Source organism: Orycteropus afer, unplaced genomic scaffold (assembly GCF_000298275.1).
Source record: "Orycteropus afer afer isolate SDZICR_OR568_19922 unplaced genomic scaffold, OryAfe1.0 scaffold00015, whole genome shotgun sequence".
In the NCBI taxonomy this organism is placed as follows: domain Eukaryota; kingdom Metazoa; phylum Chordata; class Mammalia; order Tubulidentata; family Orycteropodidae; genus Orycteropus; species Orycteropus afer.
In genome coordinates, this window is record NW_006921602.1 from 18995847 (window position 1) to 19018596 (window position 22750).

At 39.6% G+C, this 22750-nt stretch overlaps 1 protein-coding gene and 1 pseudogene across 1 annotated transcript in view; both read left to right on the plus strand.

Annotated features, from left to right (window-relative positions):
- MYO1E (myosin IE) overlaps window positions 1–22750 on the plus strand; it is a 158906-nt gene that overhangs the window by 81380 nt on the left and 54776 nt on the right. Inside the window, exons 17-19 of the mRNA XM_042783283.1 lie at window positions 2873–2979; window positions 9936–10034; window positions 20951–21095. Of these exons, the coding sequence (XP_042639217.1) occupies window positions 2873–2979; window positions 9936–10034; window positions 20951–21095 (351 nt within the window). The remainder of the gene's footprint in view (window positions 1–2872; window positions 2980–9935; window positions 10035–20950; window positions 21096–22750) is intronic.
- LOC103212371 lies at window positions 18260–18760 on the plus strand (annotated as a pseudogene).

Here is a 22750-nt window from a genome sequence, read left to right on the forward strand (position 1 = left end):
GCCATCTTGCCCCGCCTCCTCATTTGGTTAACTTTTAACATCTATTCCAACCTTGAATTTATGATATTATAAGTCTTCGAGTCCAATCCCTTGTGTTACAGATAGGGAATCTGAGACCCAGAGAAATTTGGTGGTTTGTCAGATAGCTTACAAGTAGCAGAATCAAAACCACAACCTAAGCCTACTAATCATCTTTGTTGAGGGTAGAATAAAGTCCTGTCACCCTAAATCTTTTTTTCATTGTCCTGTCTGCCTTCATGTTTCATGACCTCTGCTCTTGTTAGTAAGTACCATTTTTATAGCTTTCTGGTTAGACTCGGACTCAGCTGGATCAGAATCAGGGTCAAATCCAATTACTGCTTTACAGCCATCTCAGCAGAAATCTAAAGTTGACGCAGATCTTTGGAAATTTGGGATAACTTGGTGGTTGAGATGTATTGCTGTTTGCTGAGATGAATTACCCCTCCACCTGAAGACTTCTGTGTAATCCTAGCTCACCCAATTTCCTTTATATCATCATTATCTCATATTTTTGTTAGGAATGCAGTATGGCGTTGTGGTTAAGAAACAGACTTCAGTAGCTCACAGACTTGGGTTCAAGCCCCATTTCTGCTGCTTCTTAATTATTGTACCTTGAGCACCACTTTAGTTCTTTAAATCTTAGTTTTCTCATCTAAAAAGCAGGAATAATAATAGTTGCTGTGAGGCATAAATACAATAATCCATGTGTCCAGCCTATGATACATGCTCTGGAAAGGCTATCCATCACTCTTCTGAGCTAGAGAGAACTGCATCAAGTGAAACATAAGGTTAAGTCACACTTGCCTCTGTATGTTTTCTTATGCCAAGGTAAAAACAAGATATGTTAGTGATCCCTTTTCACTGTTTTCTTTTAGAAACATGTAGTACAGAAGAGCCTGCAAAATTTTCTTGATGTTTTGGAAACTGGGGGGTGGGGGAGTGGAATCCCTGTTATAAGCAGCTCTGTAGTCCTGCCCCAGCTTCAGCTTATATATTGCAAAGGTAGACTTTTTCTGAAATATCAACAAAGATAAGAGTCAATTTCCTTTTCCATCATAGGGCTTTGCTTTGATTATGCAACTCTGCAGCTTTATCCTCAATTTTAAGCATTCCAAAGAACACTATATTCTGAACATCTGAACAGAGGACTGAGATCTTCAGTGAACATCTTTTGTTGTTTGTCATAGTAAATATATATGTACCAGAACACTTGCCATGTCAACATTCTTATGTACAGTTCAGTGACATTAACTTATATCCATCATCCTGTTCCACCATAAACCTTATCCATTCCCAAAATATTCCATCAACACCAATGAACATACTGCTTTGAATATATGCAGGAGTTTTTCTCAAGGGTTTCAGATTTCCCAAACCCAAGAAAACAGAAGAGCCCTAACTGGGAGGGAAGGGGATTATCTTGTGCAAGCAAATCACTTCCTCTCACTTTGTAATGGTTTCCTGGCTTTGGAAACCCCTTTACACTATTTTCTTTTAGAGGTTTTCCTTCTTCATGCTGATTTGCTTAGAAGTAAAGTTTGCATCTGTACCCATCCTTGGACCCACAGGGCAAGCTGACCTGCCACTGTGTGGTGTGATGGTAATGCTGACATGAGAAGTGCTCCTGTCTTCAAGTGAAGTTTGAAATTCTCATGATTTGAAATGCACCATAAGCAGTCTCAGCCTTGTTTATGTAGCCTTTTCTGCTTGAACCCACTTCCACTTTGGATACTCCCTGAACAGGTGGTGATGGATGATTTTATAGAAGTGGTTTAGCTTTGAGAATAAGTTTTCTGCCCCACTGAAAGTGCTGAAAGTTTACATGTTTATAAAAGCATATATTGAGGAAGAAGTTGGATGAAATAGTATATAAAAGATTGATAAATTCTGAGTTTTAATGAATCTTGCATCTTTTGATGGTGAATTTCCATCATTTCTAATATAGTGTTTCTTCATTGGTCAGATTGCCAGCAAATATAGTGCAGGGAAATTTGATGGTTTATTCTTACAAAAAATTTGCCAAAAAAACAAAAGTTTAATGAGAACAATGTAATTGTAAAGCCCCTACATCAATATAAAACAAACTTAATTTGTTTATAATTGGCATGCTTCCTTGTATCGTATGAAAAGAATTGTATGTGAAGATTGAGTGGGTTTTCTGTTTTGTTTTTTAGTTCTGTTGTATTAACTGTACTGGTTGCTTTGAAAGATCAGATGCCTGGTTGCTTTCAAAGATCAAATTTCAAACACAATTAGCAGTGTTCAAATCGTCATAAATGTCCATTAAGCTTTAGGAAAGTTTAGCCTGGGTCACTGTTCCACTTATAACTGGCATTAGGGGCTTGGCCTGTGCAAGATTAAATGGGATTGTTGAGTAAGAGATTTTAAGATGATGACTAGAGAATGTAGATTTTGTTCCCATTCCTAATCTCACTTATTTCAGTTTAACAAACAAATTGTCCTAAAGATTAATTTCTATTTATATCTAAATAGAAATTATTACATATATATATATATATATATATATATATATATATATATATATATATTTGCTGTTGTTGTTATGTGCCGTCAAGTCAGCCCTGACTCATAGCGACCCCTCCTTGGAAGTAGGATTGCCCAACCTTCCTTCCGAGGAGTGGCTGGTGGGTTTGAACCGACAGCCGTCTGGTTAGCAGGCAAGTGTCTTAGCCACTATGCTACCAGAGCTTATTATTATATATATATATATATATATATATATATAATATTATGTATAGTTATGCACTAGAGTCTCACATTAAAGTATTCTTTGAAAATTGGTCTATTTTGGGGGAAGTTCTTTGTTAACTGTTATTATTCTTCTTTCTAGAAACAAGCCAATGACCTTGTTAGCACCCTGATGAAATGTACACCCCACTACATCCGCTGCATAAAACCCAATGAAACCAAGAAGCCCAAAGACTGGGAGGAAAGCAGGTATGGTAAAGACAGCAGATGGCGAGGTAGAAGCAGGCTTAGGCAGGCTCTGCTCATTTTCTCTCTGCTCAAGATATATCATGTCCAAAGGCGGGAGCAATTTAAATTGCCCCCAAATGTGTCTTTCATGCTCTCATGTCTTAACCTTTTTCAGGACCAAACTTATATATCTAATATTTCCCCTTTTTCTTTTCTTAAAACGTTAGCAGTGCTACTCAGTTCAGAATGAGCAATTTAAAATGTTGATCTTGGCTAAGCTGGGTCAGATTTTTAAAAAATGAAACACTGCAGGGTCATAATGGTTATAAAATTAGTTTGAGGCTCTGAGTAGACAGTCTTAGTACACTCAGCTCTTGACCAGTGCCCACAGGATGTGGCCAAGAATGCTTAGCTCGAGGTTGAAAGAGAAGGTACGGAGAGCTGGTTAAAAGCAATCTATCATTTACTGTTGCTCATGAAGCTACTGGGGACATGCAGTAGGTTGTGTAGTTGCCACTGAGTAGTACACAGAAGAACAGACTGACTATATCTAAGAGAGAATAGGCCAAAGGAAAAATGTGGAACACAAGGGTTCGGAGAGTCATTTCCTCTTGAACTCTGGGCAAGCTTGGGTCACTGCTCCATTATAACTTGCATTTAGGGGATTGGCCTGTGCAGGATGAAATGAGGGTGTTGAGTAAGACAAATGTGAAGATGATGACTAGAGAATGTAGATATTTTCACATTCCTGATCTCACTATCCATAGGAACATGGGAGAAGGGCTGGGGAGAGAAAATGAGGCTGGGTGACCCTAACCGTAGAGAGGAAATAATCAAGTTCCAGGATTTGAGTATACCAGAATTGCTATTTCTTGAGAAAAAAAGAAAGAAAGACAAGACTCTTAGGGATCAGGTGATTTAAGATTAAAGTTCAGTGGGAGGGCCAGGATTAAAATTCATAGCTGCTAATTACCTCCTCGAGGCGCCTTGGTGACACAGTGGTTAAGGGCTTGGCTACTAGGCAGTTCGAAGCCACCAGCTACTATGCAGAAGGAAGATGTGATAATCTGTTTCTGTAAAGATTAAAGCCTAGGAAACCCAATGGAGCAGTTCCCCTCTGTGTTATAGGGTCTCTATGAGTCAGAATTGACTCTCCAGCAATGGGTTAATTACCTTCTCTGAGGGTCATTTATAGGTCTATTGTGTATACTACCAGCAAAATTCTGTCTAAACTGTGGCAGACAGATAATACTTGATTCTTTACAGGAGGAAAAAGATAAGCAGTAAGGAAAATGTTCAAACCCAAACATTCACTGTCTGAAAGTTCTTTAGATGTGAATACTTTGTGGTACTGTCTATTTTCTCATCTTACAAGGTCCTAAAGGAGCTGTGGTGGCACAGTGCCTAAGGCATTTGACTGCTGACCAGAAGGTTGGTGGCTCAAATCCATCAGCTGCTCCATGGAAGGAAGATGAGGCAATCTACTTTGGTAAAGATTTATGGCCTTGGAAACCCAATGGGAGTTGCTATGAGTCAGAATTAACTCGATGGCAGTGGGTTTTTTGGTTTAAGAAGTCCTAAGGTCCTGCTGCTTAGATGTAGGAGCCTTCCATTTTGTCTATCCACAATCTTTTTGAATAACTTCATCCATGAATGCATGTCCCTAAATCTTCTTTTCTATTTATTTATTTATTTATTCCAATTTTATGTAATCTGTAAGATCTTTCTACAAAATTCTCTAGTAATGATATTCAGGCTCTGATGAAGATCTCACGTCTCCTAAGGTAATTGGTCCATCTTTGGATGATTTCCACTTTTATGAGTGTCTCTCCGTCTTTCTCCAAGGCAACTTGGTTCTGGCTCTAAATCTGCCATAAGAATTATTCCCATTATGGGACCAGATTTGCTGGTCTGACAGAGCCTGGTGGAACCACTGAGACTATGGCCCCTAGCTGCCCTTCTGGTCTAGAATTGAACCCCCACCTGTGGCTTCCAGCCAAACAAAAGACAGGCATATGAGGTGAACATTTACCTGAGGTAAAAACACTCCTTGGAGAGAACAATCATGGGAGAAAGATGGGCTGTTTATGCACAGGGAGACAGCTCAGGGGGCAGGCAGGCATGGAAGGATGGACACAGGGAAGAGGTGATCGGGAGGAAGTGGGAGGGGAGCTGTTGCATTGTGGTGAATAGTGGTCAATGTCACGAGACAACATAACCATTATGATTCTGCAGTGTTTCATTTTTTAAATGAAGTATGTGAACTGCTGTATGGAAAGTGAATTTGCTCTGTAAATTTTCACCCAAATCACAAAATAAATAGATAAAAGAATTCTTCCCATTACTTACTGTTCTACATGACAGCTATTCCGATAGTTCAAGAAGTCAAGCTGGCCATTGTGTTTCCCTTGCATCTTCTCTTCCAAAGGCTAATTATGCTCAGTTCCTTCGGCAGTTCCTCTTGGGATATTCTCCATCTTGGTCATTCTCCTGGAGGTGCTGAAATGTGTAGCTCAGTTTCTCCTTTTTGGCCAATAGGGAACCAGCATTGTGATATCTTCCCACCTGTAGGTGGAAACATGTTCTTCTTTGTCCTGTTACGCTGGTTTTCAAACTTGGGCATACATCAGAATCCCCTGGAGGGCTTGGCAAACCCTGATTCCTGGTCCCTTTCTTCTAGAGCGTCTGATGCAGTAAATCTGGGGTGAGGCTGTGGAATTTGCATTTTTATAAAGCTCCTCAGTGATGCTGCCGCTGCTGGCCTGAGCTTCACACTTTGAGAACCACTGATCTAGAGCAAAGGGCTAGTCTGGGATTTGAAAAATTTGGGTCCTGGTGCTGGCCTCATCATTAACTAGTTTGAGCAAAATATTCAACCTCCCCAGTTTTCAATTTCTTCTTCTTTAAAATGATAGAGTTAATCTAGAATAAGATCTCCAAAGGAGAAGCCTTTTTTGTTTTTGTTTTTGTTTAATTAATATTACAGAAATTTAAAAACATATATAAAAGTAGACAAAATCATATTATGAATCTCATGTACTCCTCACCCAAGTTCATTCATTATCAATTTATGACCAGTCTTGTTCCAACTCTACCCCTATCCATTCCCTCCTTTCTCTCTAGTTATTTTGAAGCAAATTCCATGCATTAAGTCCTTTATCTATTTTGGTATGATAAGAATTCTGTATGAAGATAACCACGGTTCCATTATCACACCTAAAAGTGGTAGTAATTTTTGTTATCAAATATGGATTCAGTGTTCCCATTTTTCTGCTTGTCATATAATTATTCATTTGTTTTTTGTACAGTTTGCTTAGAACAAGATCCAAATTAGGTTCATAAATGGGAATTGCTCTCTCTCTCTTTTTTGTATTCTGACACTATATTGTTAAAGAAACTGGGTTATTCTGTAGAGTTTTCTCTGTCTGGATATTGTAAACTGCATCCTTTTGGTGTCACTGATAAATTCCTCTGTCTCAGTATTTCCTCTAAATTGGTCCTTACATTTAGAGGCTTGATTGGATTCAGGTTTAATGTTTTTTGTTTTGCTTTTTGTTTGCAAGAGTATCTGATAGGTGGTGGTGTGTTCTTCCACTAGGGGCACGTGATATTTGGCTCCTGTCTATTTGTGATGTTAGCTGCCATTGATATCCAATGCCTGTATCCTTTAATTCATTTTGAGCTGCAAAAGCATTGTATTTTTATTGTGTTTCTTATTATCTGCAGTGCACCTATAAGAGAAAATACCCTTACACAACTTTATGATACTCTGAGCTACCACCCAGTGTTTTCATCCATCCATCTATCTATCTATTCACATTTACCCATTACTGTGTGCTGTGTGGGAGCTCTGGTAGCACAGAGCCTAAGGCACTTGACTGCTAACCAGAAGGCTGGTGGTTCAAACCCACCAGTCACTCCTCTGAAGGAAGGTTAGGCAATCTACTTCCGTAGTGATGCTGCCTCGGAAACCCAAGGAGAGGTCGCTATGAGTCAGGTCCGACTCAACGGCACATAACAACAACAACAACAACATGTGCTGTGTGAGGGGAAAGGGATTAAAGATAAAAGAAATAGCCCCTATTGTCAAGGACTTCTTGGTCTCACAAAATGACTCTGAAGATTTCAGTCTGGAAAACAAATTTTCTTTCTCTCTCTCTCTTAAAAAAAACCACTGCCATCAAGTTGATTCTAACTCATAGCAACCCTCATACGGTTTCCAAGCCTGTAAAAATTTACAGAGCAGCTGGTGGGTTTGAACCACCAGCCTTCTGGTTAGCAGCCAAATGCCTTACCCATAGTATCACCAGAGTTCTTTTCTTTCTCTGTAGAGGGAGAGAATTTCCCATCAGCCTATAGGAAGGATTTTTCAGCACAAAAAATTAGTTAATGATCAAGTCCTGGCTAAGAGAAGTTCAGAAACAGCACCTATGGCACCTTTAGTCTGACAGAATGAATGCTTCCAGGGCTGTTCACTCATGTCTATTAGTCTGCCTCTATGTCATTCTACACTCACATCCTTATGCATACATCTCATGTACATGCATATGCCTGCAAACACATGCCCACACACAGCAGAAGGGTGGTATGATAGACAACCCCAGAAATAAATCACAAGAGTCTTGGGACCAGAAGTAGTGCCAAGAGGTGCCTTAGCCCACCCTCCTCACTACTTCAAACACCATTCATCTTTCCTTCCAATATGCATAATCTTAAATGAAAACATTTCACTTGCCTTACAAATGCAGCACCTCCTCTAGCATACCTTCCTCTCTCCCAAGTATATTGCTTTGCTAAAACCCCCTTAATATAGACATTTTACGGTAGCTACTGCCTGGAGGGTCCTCAGTCTTTGCCACCTTCTCATAAAACCCAAAGTGATTTGTTGGATATCAGAAAATGAAGAAATTAAGATAGTGTTTTGTTTTATTCACTAAATCTTAATAGAATTTTCCCAAGTGTTATTTTATCCCCATTTTAAAATGTGTTCTTTATTACATCTCTTATTTGAATTACATCAAGGAATTTCATAGCATTGATATTCCCAGGCACACTGGTTTTCAGAAGCCCAGCATATTAGTTGGTCAAGTGTTGATTTATATTTCCAATAGGATTCCTCCCCAGTCACCCATTTGGATTGGTTGAAGGATGGATAGTTTCACTTCATGAAAGTTGAGTGTGTTGGTTAGTGTCTGTGTGTTGAGTATTGATGTCTTAGAAAGGCAGTGTGCTTGGCTGACAGGGATTACATGCTCAATTGAAGCTCTTGGTGGACAAGGTTATTCATTCCACAGTTTATGGGGTGTGGTGTTTTCCTTTTCCTGTTGAAAATGTGTTTTTGTTTGGCTTCTGGTAATGTTGCCTGCCCTGGATTCTGAATTGCTACCCCAGCAGTCGCAAGTTCTTGACCTACTTGAGTTAATGGCAGAGGATAGTCTGCAGAGGACTTCTCCTGAGAGGAGAAGATGGCCTAACCAAAGGACAAAACTGAGCAATATCAGCCCTGCTGATGCTTACGAAGGTGGACAGCACTCCAGGAACACTCAAACCAACTCAGATCCCTTGATTGCATGAAATTTTAAATACACAGGATTTTCTAAACTGATTTTCCTGCTGAAGAAAATTTCCCAACTATGGAAGTTACAATGAATAAGAAAATGTATTATCATGAGGAATATTCTTTCCTCAGTAATTCATGGGAAGGGAATGTTTCAGCTTAAATCGATAGGTGATGCATTCTCTGCTTCAAAAGTCTGGAGCAAGGCCAGGATTTAGAAAAAATACATTAAAATGACCAAATACTTGCAATGGATAACCTCATGTGTATTTTCTTACTAGCAAAAAGGTCAATGGTGAGTTTTGGATTTGCAGGAGACGAAAAATCAATTACTTTGCTGAATCAGATTTCTATTCCTTTAGTTAATCAGATATTTGAAATAAACTATAGTTGTTATTTTCTTTCTCTGACTTAGCCAGGCAAATGTAGACATTGAATATTAATTCTTTCATATGAAACCTTTTTAAATCGGAGGCAATGATGGTTCAGTGGTAGAATTCTCCACTTCCATGTGAGAGCCCTAAGTTCAATTGCCAGCCAGTGCACTATATTCACATAATTGTGTGTCTATTACCACAATAGAGTGCATATACTCTTATATAATTGCTACCACCTATCTGTCAGTGGGGGCTTGTGTGTTGCTGGGATGCTGAACATGTTTCAGAGAATCTTCCAGACTAAGACAAACTATGAAGAAGGGCTTAGTGATCTATTTCTCAAAATCAGCCAATGAATGCCTTATGGATCACAATGGCCCTCTCCACAACCAATCATGAGGATGGTGCAGGACCAGCCAGTGTTTCATTACATTGTGCATGGGGTCACCATGAGTTGAGGTCAGTTTGATGGGGAGCTAACAGCAATAACAAATGTTAGTTATCTTGAAGGACATATTTGTGAATGTTAGCTCTAGTGAGATCAACCAGATGGTATACTTTTTAAACATTCCTCGCTGTGTGACCTCATCCTCCCATGGCAATCAAGGCTGTAACTTCTCTTTGAGCTTGATTTTTTTTCCTTTCTACCTTCTCCTCTTTCCACTTATATTAGGTTTGATAACAAAAATAACTCCAGTGTCATTATATTCAAAAGTTAAAGTTCTTTCCTTTCCCCTTTTGAAATACCAGTATTTTTGTTCATAATTTAGGTGATGGGTATATGGGTTTTTGTTTTTGTTATTATTTCTTAAAATACATGTGTAACGTTCTCTTATATAATTGCTGGTATTTCATGATAAAATGTTTTATTTACATAAAGGTTAAATAAATATAATCTGAGCGGTCAGCTCAGTCTCGGAACCCTGTGAATTATAGCCCTTTCAGTGTTTCCCTATAGCTTACAATTGGAGGCTTGGAAAAATGATGAGTAGGAGTTAGGGGTGGGAGCATTATTGAGTAATGGCCCTATTTTTCCTTTATAGGGTAAAGCATCAAGTAGAGTACCTGGGTCTGAAAGAAAACATTCGAGTGAGAAGGGCTGGTTATGCTTATCGTCGCATCTTCAAAAAATTCTTACAGAGGTAATGACTGGTGACTCTGGACTCCTTTTTTTCCTTTGTAACATTTTTGAGATATAATGCACTTACCATGCAATTCATCCACTTAAAGTATATGATTCAGTGGCTTTTACTATATTCACATAGTTGTGTATCTATTACCACAATCAATTTTAAGTTTTCATCACCCCAGAAATAAATCCTGCTGCCCTTAGCCATTATGACCCAACCCACCCCCCAAGTCTTGTTGTTGTTATGTGCCATCAAGTCAGACCCGACCCATAGCAACCCCTTCTTGGGTTTCTGAGGCAGTATCACTACAGAAGTAGATTGCCCAACCTTCCTTCCAAGGAGTGACTGTTGGGTTTGAACCACCATCCTTCTAGTTAGCAGTCAAATGCCTGAGGCACTATGCTACCAGAGCTTCCCCCCCATCCCAGTGTTAGGCAATCACTATTCTAATTTCTGTCTCTATAAACCAAAAGAACCAAACTCACTGCCATAAAATCAATTCTAACTCATAGCAATCCCCATTGGTTTTCTAAGGCTACTGTAGTATAAGCATAAGTATAAGTGTGTGTTACATTTGATCCTTTATGTATTTCACTGATTATGGTTTGGTTCCCTTGTTATTTGGAGTTAGGGGATATTGTTTCTGCACAGCTGGGACTATGAGAAGGAGAAGAAGTTGAGTAGCAGATGGGAGTAGGTGTGGGGTTCCCTGGTGTAGACATAATTATTTTTACTCCTTTGAAGTTGCTGTTGTTTCTTGTATCATGAGATTGAGACGCTGACCCAAAGGTTATCTATTTGGAAGGCCGTTGTTGTTGTTGTGTGTCTTCAAGTCAATTCTGACTCATAGCGATCCTATAGGACAGAGTGCAACTGCCCCATAGGGTTTCCTAGGCTGGAATATTTCAGGGAGCAGATCACCAAGTCTTTACAGAAGTAGATTGCCCTATCTTTCTATGGAGCAACTGGTGGCTTTGAACTACCAACCTTCTTATTAGCAGTCAAATGCCTTAGACATTGGCCATCTGTCTCTATAGATATACCTATTCTAAATGTTTCATATAAATGGAATTCTATAGAATTTGGTCCTCTGTGACCAAATGATTTCTTTAGCATAATTTTCTAAGGTTCATCCACATTGTAGAATGTATCAGTCCTTCATTCTTTTTTACTGACAAGTGTATCCATTCTATAGATACACCACATTTTATTTACCTGTTCATTAAGTGATGGACATTTGTGTTGTTTCCAGTTTTGGGCTATTATGACTAATGCTGCTATGAATGAAATCATGTACAAGTTTTTACATAGACATATGTTTTCTTTTCTCTTTGATATATACCTAGCAGTGAAATTGCTGGGTCATAGGTATCAACTTTTTGAGGAATTGCTAGACTATTTTTCATTCTCACCAGCAGTATATCATGTTTCCACTTTCTTCATTTCCTTGTCAGTACCTGATATTATCTGACTTTTTTATTCTAGCCATCCTAGTGGGTATGATGCGGTATCTCATTATGGTTTTGATCTGTGTTTCCCTAATGACTACTAATGTTGAGCATCTTTTCATGTGCTTATTGACCATTTATACATCTCCTTTGGAAAAATGTCTATGCAAGCCGTTTGCCCATTTTTTAATTTCATTATTTATCTTTTTATAAGTATCCATGAGTATTTGGCAAGATGTCCAGTTAGTGTAGCACACAAGTTCAGAAATTCATGATTGTGACACAGGCAGGGATGAGGTTTAACTTGACTGGGTAAATTAATAGTATGAAGACAATTTCAGGGAAATGTTTAGCCCACTTAAGAAAACAAACTTGAAGTATTTAACTTCAGAATTTTTATACACTCATGCATAAATTTAAATTGATTTTTGTATTTCCGATAAAATATATTTTGCTGGGCCTACACTTTAATTGCTCTTATTATTATCTATTTTCTAAAAGAATAAAATGTAGGGTCCTAATATATATGATTGCAATTTCTCTAAGATTCTAAATTAGTGGAGTTCACTGTATTTTCTACATCTGTTTTTTAATTTCTTTTCAAAAAAAGAAGACAGTCATGTGTTTCATTTCTTATGTTTTCATTGCATATATAAAGCAGCTGGATATAAGAATTTTTTAAAAAATGAAAATGTTTATGCTCAGTGAGATAGTCAGTCACAAAAGGACAAAAATTCCTGATCTCACTAACATGAAATAACAAGAATTAGCAAAATATAAAGACACAAAAGTTCATTAGTAGTTACCAGGGGTGGGAGAGAGGGGGAGAGGAGGAGTTTTTCTTTAATGTGTGCCTATTTATGGTGATGGAAAATTTGACAATGATTATGGGTGGTGGTTGCATAACATGATTAATGTAATTGATATCACTAAATTGTACACATGAAAAATGTTGAATTGGCAAATGTGATATATTTTTACATAAAAAACCCTAAAATTTTATGTACGAAAAAATCTAGCAGGCTCTGGAGGAGCTCAGTTGTTTGAAACTGAATATGTCTAAGGAGACAGTTTTCCTTTGAAGTTGCTGTTGTTTCTTGTTTCATGAGATTGAGATGCTGACCCAAAGGTTATCTATTTGGAAGGCCATTGTTGTTGTGTGTCTTCAAGTTAATTCTGACTCATAGCAATCCTATAGGACAGAGTACAACTGCCCCATAGGGTTTCCTAGGCTGGAATATTTCAGGGAGCAGATCACCAAGTCTTTTATCCCACTGTGCTCCCACAGCTCCTTAAAAAGGCATGTGGGGAGGACTCCTTCCTACAGTAAAGCATCACTGACTCAGTCTCCACACATTCAAGATTCCTGGTAATTTGGGTGCTTGCTTAGACTAGGAATAAAATTCACCCTCAGTGGTCTCTGAATTAAAGGGAGCTCTGGTAGCATAGTGCCTAAGGCACTTGACTGCTAACCAGAAGGCTTCTGGTTCAAACCCACCAGCCACTCCTCAGAAAGAAGATGGGGCAATCTACTTTCGTAGTGATACTGCCTCGGAAACCCAAGGAGGGGTCTCTGTGAGTCGGGTCCAACTTGATGGCACATAACAACAACAACAACATACTTATATGGTAAGAAGCTCTGGTGGCATAGTGCCTAAGGCATTTGACTGCTAACCAGAAGGTTGGTGGCTCAAACCCACCAGCCACTCTGCAGAAAGAAGACCGGGCAATCTACTTCCATAAAGATTTACCCCCTTGGAAACCCAAAGGGAGTTGCTATGAGTCAGAATCAAGTCAATGGCAGTGAATTTGGGTTTTTCATGGTTTTATACTCATAGTGTAAGCAAGACTGTATGAAGAGAAGTATTTGGAAAAACATAATTTCTAGAGCCCTTACATCTGTGTATTAGCATGTATTTGCTGATGAACAACAAACATTTTAATTATAAAAGACCTGAAAAAAAAAAAAAAATCACTGCTGTCGAGTCAAATCCAACTCATAATGGCCACTCCTTGGGTTTCCGAGATGGTATCACTACAGAAGTAGATTGTCCAACCTTCCTTCTGAGGAGTGGCTGATGGGTTTGAACCGCTACCTTTCTGGTTAGCAGTCAAATGCCTTAGGCACTATATCACCACAGCTCCTATAAAACACCTAGCTCTTCCTTAAATGGATCAGTAACACTAGCTTAGAAGGGGTTGTGCATTTCTAAACCTCAGCTCTTAACATTTTGGCCTGGATAATTAATTATTTGTTGCGAGGAGTTATCCTGCACATTTTAGGATGCTTTGCAACACCCCTGGCCTCTACAGGAATACCTCAGATATTGCAGGTTCAGTTCCAGATCATTGCAATGAAAGGAATATAGCAATAAAGTAAATCACATAAAAGTTATGTTTACACTATATTACCATCTATTAAGCGTGAGATAGCATTCTGAAAAAGTTTGAAGTATTGTGAGAATTACCAAAATGTGAAGAAGAATGTGGCATCAGGATCAGAGGAAGAATCATTAACAACCTGTGATACACAGATGACACAACTTTATTTGCTGAAAGTGAGGATGACTTGAAGCACTTACTGATAAAGATCAAAGACTACAGTCTGCAGTATGGATTATACCTCAATATAAAGAAAACAAAAATCCTTACAACTGGACTAATAAGCAGCATCATGATAAATGGAGAAAAGATTGACATTGTCAAAGATTTCATATTACTTGGTTCCACAATCAACACCCAGGGAAGCAGCAGTCAAGACATCAGACAACGTATTGCACTGTGCAAATCTGCCGCAAAAGACCTCTTTAAAAGTGCTGAAGAGCAAAGATGTCTCCTTGAAAACTAAGGTGTGCCTAACCCAAGCCATGGTATTTTTAGTAACCTCATATATGTCTAAGAGCTGGACAATGAATAAGGAAGACCAAAGAAGAGTTGATGCTTTTGAGTTGTGGTGTTGGCGAAGAATGTGGAAAGTACCATAGACTGCTAAAAGAACTAACAAATCTGTCCTGGAAGAAGTGCAGCCAGAATGCTCCTTGGAAGCAAGAATGGCCAGACTTCATCTCACCTATTTTGGTCATATTATCAGAAGAGACCATTCCCTGGAGAAGGATATCATGCTTGGTAAAGTGGAGGGTCAATGAAAACAGGGAAGACCCTCAACAAGATGGACTGATGCAGTGGCTGCAACAATGGGCTCAGGTATAGCAAGGATTGTGGGGCTGGCACAGGACTGGGCAGTATTTCGTTTTGTTGTACATAGGGTTGCCATTAGTCAGAGATGACTCATTGGCATCTAACAAAACCACCACCACCAAATTGTGACACAGAGACATGAAGTGAGCACATGCTTTGGAAAAAATGGCACCAATAGACTTGTTTGATGCAGGGTTGCCACCAACTCAATTTGTTAAGCCCACACACACACACACACACACAGTATCTGCAAAGTGCAATAAAAGAATGTATACCTATATCCACTAGATAACAGTAGCGTCCTTGCAGTTTTGATGACCAAAAATGTATCCAGACATTGCCAGATGTCCCCTGAGAACTACTGGCTTAGATAATCATTAGTTTCTACAAAACTGCATTTCTTTGAAAATACTTTTAATTAAGAAAAAAATGACAGAAAATAGTGAATATATAATTATAATAGTATTCCATCTGTCTTTCCCTAGTTTGGAAAGACTCACATTTAAGAGTTCTAAAATATTTATAATCTTATCCTTCTTTAATATTTATCCTATACTTGAAAACTCTGTTTGATGTTTCCAAGTTCTCTTTAGTCATTACTGTTACAAATTGATAAGCCATTTTTCATGTAATCTTGATTTTTTTTTTTTTTTTGAGAAACCAATTATGAAAGATCTTCTTCCTGCTACATTATTGAGAAAAGAAAAGGGAGGGAGGAAGAAAGGGAGGAAAGAAAGAAGAAAAGAAAGAAATGGATAGATAAATAATCTGATTTTCATAAACAGTGTTGTGAGGTCCACAGCACTGAGGAGAACAGGACTCCCGTGTGCTCCTTGAAGGAATGAATGTTCTGTGCTTAACTTGTCTAAGGTACCTTGAGAAGGCTTTTTTACTTCTTTGCAGCTCCTTAACTGAGCTGTGTAATGAATTCCCTGGCTATATCTAGACTTCTTTTGGTGCCGTGCCAGCCATGTGACACCATGCAGGGTACTCTTTGCTATCCCTTTCAAAGAGTAGGCATTTAGTAAATTTCTATTCTGCACCTTATGTTGAATGGCTTTCATTAAAATGATTCTACCTTGGATGCCTTCCTCCTTAGCTTTCCTGCCATGGCTTTTTCTTCCAGAAGAGGTGAATGAATCTGTCTTATTAAAATCAAGCATTTTTATTGTCATAGTTCTCTTGAACCAACACACTGGGAGGATAATAAATAAAAAATAAAGATTGAAATTTATTATTCAGTCAACCCATTTTCAATCTTCCATACTATATTTCAAAACTGGTATTGAAGTAGTCCATTAAAAAAAAGACATGAAGCCCAGACCATCAACAGGCAGATGATATTTTACCCAAGAACATGATGTTTTCTATAAGATGTGTGAGTCCAGGATTCTAGTCATGCAGAGTCTATCACTGACTATCTCATCATGTGATCCTCTATGTAATCTCAATCCCTTTATTATCTACATAGCTGAGAGAAAGTGCTATATTTATAACATTGCTTTCTAGGTATGTACAGAAAGGCTGCTAAGTGAGAATTAGAGAGTAGAAGCCTGAAGAAAAGGGACATACTACCACATATACATGCACCAGAGGAGCTCTGGTGGCAAAGTGCCTAAGGTATTTGACTGCTAACCAGAAGGTTGGTGGTTCAAACCCACCAGCTGCTCCATGGAAGGAAGATGAGGCGATCTACTTCCATAAAGATTTACCACCCAATGGAGGTCATTATGAGTCAGAATTGACTCAATGGCAGTGAGTTTGTGTGTGTGTGTGTGTTTTCTCTTTAATGCATGCATTATATATTTCCCCCCAACCCCAAATAGAATCCAAAGACCTAAACAGAGCAATGGTATAGGCACTACCTAAAGCATAATGGTGGCTTTGAAAATAGGAAATAAGGGCTTTTTGTGTGTGTCTGTTTCCTGTCTGAAAATCCTTTATATTGATCAAAACCATTCCTTGTGACTGAGTATTGAAGAAGAAAAATTAAAAGATACCTTAATTCTTCCACCGGTGGCCATGCACTCTTTTTTTTTTTTTTTGCTTCAGTCTGAATTTTATTTTATTTTATTTTTTTTTTTAATTAGGATTTGGGTGAAGATTTACAGAGTAAATTCACTTTTCATACAGCAGTTCACATATACTTTGTCTCATGTCATCGACCAAAATTTACAATGCAGCAGCTCCCCTCCCACTTCCTCCCCATAGTTACCTCCTCCCAGTGTCCATCCCTTCATACTCTTCTGGAGGCCCATTTTCTGCCAACCCTGTATATGATCTTGGATACACTCTCCATTTAGACATACATAATTGTTTAGCTTGTTCACCCATCTATCCGTCCCTATACCCATATTTGCTTTCATTAACAACTCAGTACTGTATCTACAAAGGGGTTCATATTTGTTGTTTGTACTGCCCATGTAACTCTCTCTGTCTTTCTCATCCTCAATGCTGCCATATTGGTCACTCACATTTGGTACATTGCCCTTCTCTTCACCCAAATCAATATTTATCTCTATCTATCTAACAGCATTCCCTCCCCTTCCCTCCCACCCCTGGTAACCAACAAAGAAAATGTCCTCCAATATATAAACATTTCCTTGGCCATGCACTCTTGAAGTACACCTTGCACTGCTTTTAATAGCAGATTTCACGTGAACCCTTTTTCAGCAACTTCACAGTATGTCTTCCATACCTTTAAAAATCTTAGAAAGCTGTTAGATATGGAAGCTATGTTAGGTCACAGCTTGGGAACATATCTTTAAAGTCTTGAGAAATCACCTTTTTTGAGCTGGAGAACATGTACTTCTTATTGTGGTTGGCAGAAATAGGTCCAAATTAGAGTCTGATCCTCGGGAAGGAAAATGCAATATAAATTAAGAGATTTGCAAAGTTTCTCTTGTAGCACCAGTTATTTACACTTCCTCACAAACATTCTTCCCTTTAATTCAGCTCCTCAGAACATGGAGTGGAAAAGGGATACTTGTCAGAAAAAGCAATCCATGCCAGGGACAAGGCAGAAGAAAGACTATGAAGCCCAAGCAAGCTTGAGGTGGTAGAAAGTGCCCTACTGTCTGCCAGCATTTGTGTATCCTTGGGAGTCGGAAACATCTTTAACCCTAACTATCAGTGGCTGGAGGTCACTGGGGACTTGACTATATTTCCTCTGAGAGAAAATTATTTTGGAGATAACCAGGAGCAGTCAGTCAAAAGTCAGGGAAGTGCATCCAGGCAAAGAGAATAGCAAATCTGAAAGCCTTAAGATGAAATCTTGGCATATATGGGAATTAAACTGAAAATGCCTGAGGAAAGAAAGGTAGTGTCATGACTTGAATTGTGTCCCCAAAGAATGTGTGTCAGTTTAGCTAGAGCATGATTCTCAGTGATAATCATCCCCCATGATGTGATCTGGTATGCTCAGCCAATCAGCTGTAAGAGGATTACAGAGGGATACAATACCCTACTCAAGTCATAGCTCTGATCTGATGTAAATTTCCCTGGGGTGTGGCTGACATCATCTTTTATCTTACAAGAGATAAAAGGGGACTTTTTCCTACCGGAGGCCTACACGATGCTGCTGCCACCACCATGTCTTTAGTAATCCCCAAGAAGTTCCAGCCATTTTGCAAGTATTCAACACTGGCATCAATGGGTAGTGGAAAATAGCTTTTGCCATTTCTGCCATTAAGTGTGTGTGTGGGGCGGAGAAGATATGTTAATGTGGTGTTAAGGTATGGGGCAAAGATATGCTCATGGTGGTGTTGACGAAAGCAGACACCAACCTCACCAATAAGGCAGGAGAGCTCACTGAGGATGCGGTGGAGTGTGTGATCACCATTATGCAGAATCCACACCAGTAAAAGATTCCAGACTTGTTCTTGAACACACAGAAAGATATGAAGGATGGAAAATACAGCCAGACCCTGGCCAATGGTCTAGACAGCAAGCTCCATGAAGACCTGGAGCAACTGAAGAAGATTTGGGCTCACAAAGGACTGCACCACTTCTGAGACCTTCGTGTTTGAGACCAGCATACCAAGACCTGTGGCTGCCATGGGCCATACTGTGGGTGTATCCAAGAAGAAATAAGTCTATAGGCCTTGTCTATTAATAGGTAGTTTATAAACCATAAAAAAAAAAAAGCTAAAAGGAGAGAGAAGTGAGCAGAGAAGGAGGGACCTACTACTACCAAGAAAGAAGAGCCAGGAGTAGAGCATATCCTTTCGACCCAGGTCCCTGTGCTGAGAACCTCCTAAACCCAAGGGAAGGTTGATGGCAAGGCCCGTGGAGATCTCCAAGGAACACTGAGCCCACGGATGTTGAATGGAGACAAGACTCTTCCCCCAGAGCTGACAGAGAAAGCCTTCCCCTACAGCTAGAACCCTAAGTTTGGATTTGTGGTATATCTAGTAGCGCTAGATAACTAAGAGAAGTAGCTATTATCTCTCCAAAGGTATAGGCAGTGACCCCATTGTCTTGTGCAACCTGTTATCTCCACTGTCTCCTAGAGAAGGATGGCATGGACTGAGTGTATTCAGTGGTAAAGCATCAGCCCTGTAAGTAAATCTAATTCATCCTCTTAGGAAATCATGGTCCTAAAGTCAGGGCCATTCTACTCAAGGTTCCTTCTGCCAGATATGCTGGGCTGCCAGAAGCCTAACTAATCCTGGTAGTTACTCCTGGGAACCAGGGAGGACCCTGGCTTTTCTCAAGGCCCAGGGACCCATTGGCTTTGCCTTGGATGTGTCTGCACATAGTCCCCACCCTGTAGCTTCACACCCAATCTTCATCTGATTTCTCCTTTTCTTCCTCCTCAAGTCTTTGATACCTTTTGTATTTGCCATCTTATAATGTGCTTCTCTTTCCTCTGTCAGCCTGTGATTATAAAGTTTCTAACATATATATAAAGATGAGTTTGTAATCTTTAAAAGAAATATTGACATATAAGCCAATATGTGGCTTATATGTAGTGCAGTGATTAAAGAGACAAATTGAGGTTCCAATCTCAGGTCTGACCCTTACTAGTTAAGTAGCGCTGGGCAAATCTCTATTTGCCTCTGTTTCCTACTCTGCAAAATGGGAAGACCAACCTCATCAGGCTGCTATAAGAATAAAATGAGATCATACATCTAAAGCAGCTAGAACAGCACTTGGAGTAGACAGACCAAAAAAACAAACCAAATCCACTGCCATTGAGTCAATTCAGACTCATAGCAACCCCATAGGGTTTCCAAGGCTGAATCTTTACTGAAGTAGACTGCCTTATTTTCTTCCCAAGGAGTAGGTGGTAGGTTTGAACTGCCGACCTTCTGGTTAGCAGCCAAATGCCTTACTCACTGAACATCCTATAAATATTAACCTTTAATGTTAGCTATTAAACTGTGTGCCACACATTGTTTAGATGCTGAAGGTGAGGTTCTGAACCACACAGACATGGTGCCTGTTCTCATGGAAGAGTCAGCTTCATAAACAAGGAATCAAACCAACCCAATAGACACAAACATGACTATAATTACAAATTATGAAATGTGCTCTGAAAGGAAAAATAGCATTGGCTTGAGAATAGCGTTGGGAGGCAATTTGTGATTGGATTGGCTATGCAGACTTCTCTGGAAGTGTCTCTGAAGGTTAGTCTTAGAGCCTGAGTACAAGCCAGCCAAAGGATGAGTTTGGAGAACAGCACTCCTGACAGAAGGAACAGCATGAGAAGCTCTGAGGAGGGAGCTATTTTAATAGAGAACAAGTTGGCCTTCTAGGAACATAGAGAGCTAAAAGGAGACAAAAAGAGATGAGGTTGAAGAACAGTCAGGGACCAGATCACAGGGGGCCTCAGGTCTCAAGGTGGACATGATTTCAAAGATGAAAGTTGATGCATAATTACTAAAAGCTACTTGTAGGGAACTTTGTAAAACTCTTTTGCATTAATTGTTACATGTTCTGAAGAAATCAGGGGAAATTAGAATTGAGAAAAGACCATTTATTTTTGCCTGAAGAATGTCATTGGTGACCTTCAGCAAAGCTATTTTTAAACGGTGGTAGAAAGGAAAGCAGATTTTCACCAGGGCGTTAACATGGTAACAGTCAGAGTAGGAGGCAGCTCCCTGATGGGCATCCCAGATCCAAAAAGTATTTTTCCAAGCATTGAGGTACAACCCTAAGTAAGCCTTTGAAGGGTGGTAAATGCATCACGAGTGCACCATTGGCACTGATGCCTTTGAAAGAAAGCTCCCGGGCAGTCCCATCTGAGTCTCATCCTTCTCTTCTCACTTGTTCTCACAGATACGCCATCCTGACCAAAGCCACCTGGCCATCATGGAGAGGAGACGAGAAGCAAGGTGTCCTCCACTTGCTACAGTCTGTCAACATGGACAGTGACCAGTTCCAGCTTGGGAGGAGTAAAGTATTCATCAAAGCCCCAGAGTCTGTGAGTGTGTCCTTCTTCCCACACTTCCTCAGGGCCCAAGTTCATGCCAACCCTTCCCTACAGCCCCTTCCCAGTCAGTCCTTCCTCAGTATGTGACTACTTTCTCTCATTCTACCTTCATGCCTTAAATATCATCTCTTCTGAAAATGTAGGGCTTCAAACCAGTTCAGACTGGTTCAGGCATGGCTGATGAAGCAAAACCAGAACAGACTTGAATTTTTAAAATTTAGGTGATCTTGAACAGTAACAGGATTGAGAGAAATTACAGGTTGAAGTCCTGGAATGGGAGATTCAAAAAGGTGTGGTGAGCCCTTTAAGGAGCCTGATGCATAAAATTGGATTATTGTAAAGACTGTGGAGAGCAACACACATTCAAAGTGGCATCATTGGCCACCATGTTTGACCTGGGCACCATTGGTTTCAACTTATCCTGTCAAAAGATTTGGTTGCTATGCAACACAAACACTTGCCTTTGTTTTCTAAGAAGGAGATTAAGTTTCTACCCATTTGCATTCATTCTGATGTCACTTCATTGGCCATGACTGAACTAGGCTAAACCGATTGAAAGTCATGAATAAAAGACATTCCCTCTCATTACAATCTAAGTAAGTCATTCCTGACACACCTTCCCTCTCATAGTCTAAAACCGAAAAACTAAACTCACTGTTGTTGAGTTGGTTCTGACTCATAGCGACCCCTCCTTGGGTTTCTGAGGTGCCCGGTCTTCCTTCTGAGGAGTAGCTGGTGGGTTTGAACCACCAGCCTTCTGGTTATCAGTGAAATGTCTTAGGCACTATGCCAACAGAGCTCCCTTTTCATAGTCTGTTACCACACTATTCATCTCCTTTATGGCACTTAAAAAACCACTTGCCTTCCAGTTGATTCCAACTTATGGCAACCCCAAGTGTGTCAGAGTAGAACTGTCCTCCACAGGGTATTCAATGGCTGGTTTTTTGGAAGTAGATCACCAGGCATTTCTTCCAATGCACCTCTGAGTGTACTCAAATCTCCAACATTTTGATTTGCAACCCAGCACAGTTAACCCTGTACAATACCCAGGAACTCCTTCATAGCACTTAGCATTTATAAATAGATGTCATCATATAACAGTTCTTTTCTTACTTACTGTCTCTGACCTTCTAGGCAGTAAGTGATCTTATAAGAGCAAAGATTCTGTCTGTTTTGTATGCCACTGTATACCCAGAGCCTAGTACACAGACTGGCTTGTAGGAGGTATCCAACAGTTTTTTAATAAAGAAAAGCATGAATAAACAAACTTGTTTTCAAAGCCAAAAGGGAGTTCTTTGTCTCACAAAGGGGGCTTGTGCAAACCAATGTCCTGATCTGGGTGATACCAAGGGGACCAATGACACACAGACCCAGGCTTCCTCCTTGAAAGCTGACCAGAGCCCAGTGGAATTCCCAGGATTGTACTTTGGAGACCATGAGGGAACATGGAAAGAAGTTTTGGGGAGGATAGGATGGAGTTGCTGAAGAATAGTTATATCTCTGATCTTAAATGAGAGAAAGAATGTCATATCTATGAAGAGCTTGAAGGTATAGGTTATAGAGAAGGAAAAATCTTTGGAGTTTATAGAATAGACAGTTGAACATGTACACTTTACAGTACCCAATTTACTAGACATGTAGGGATT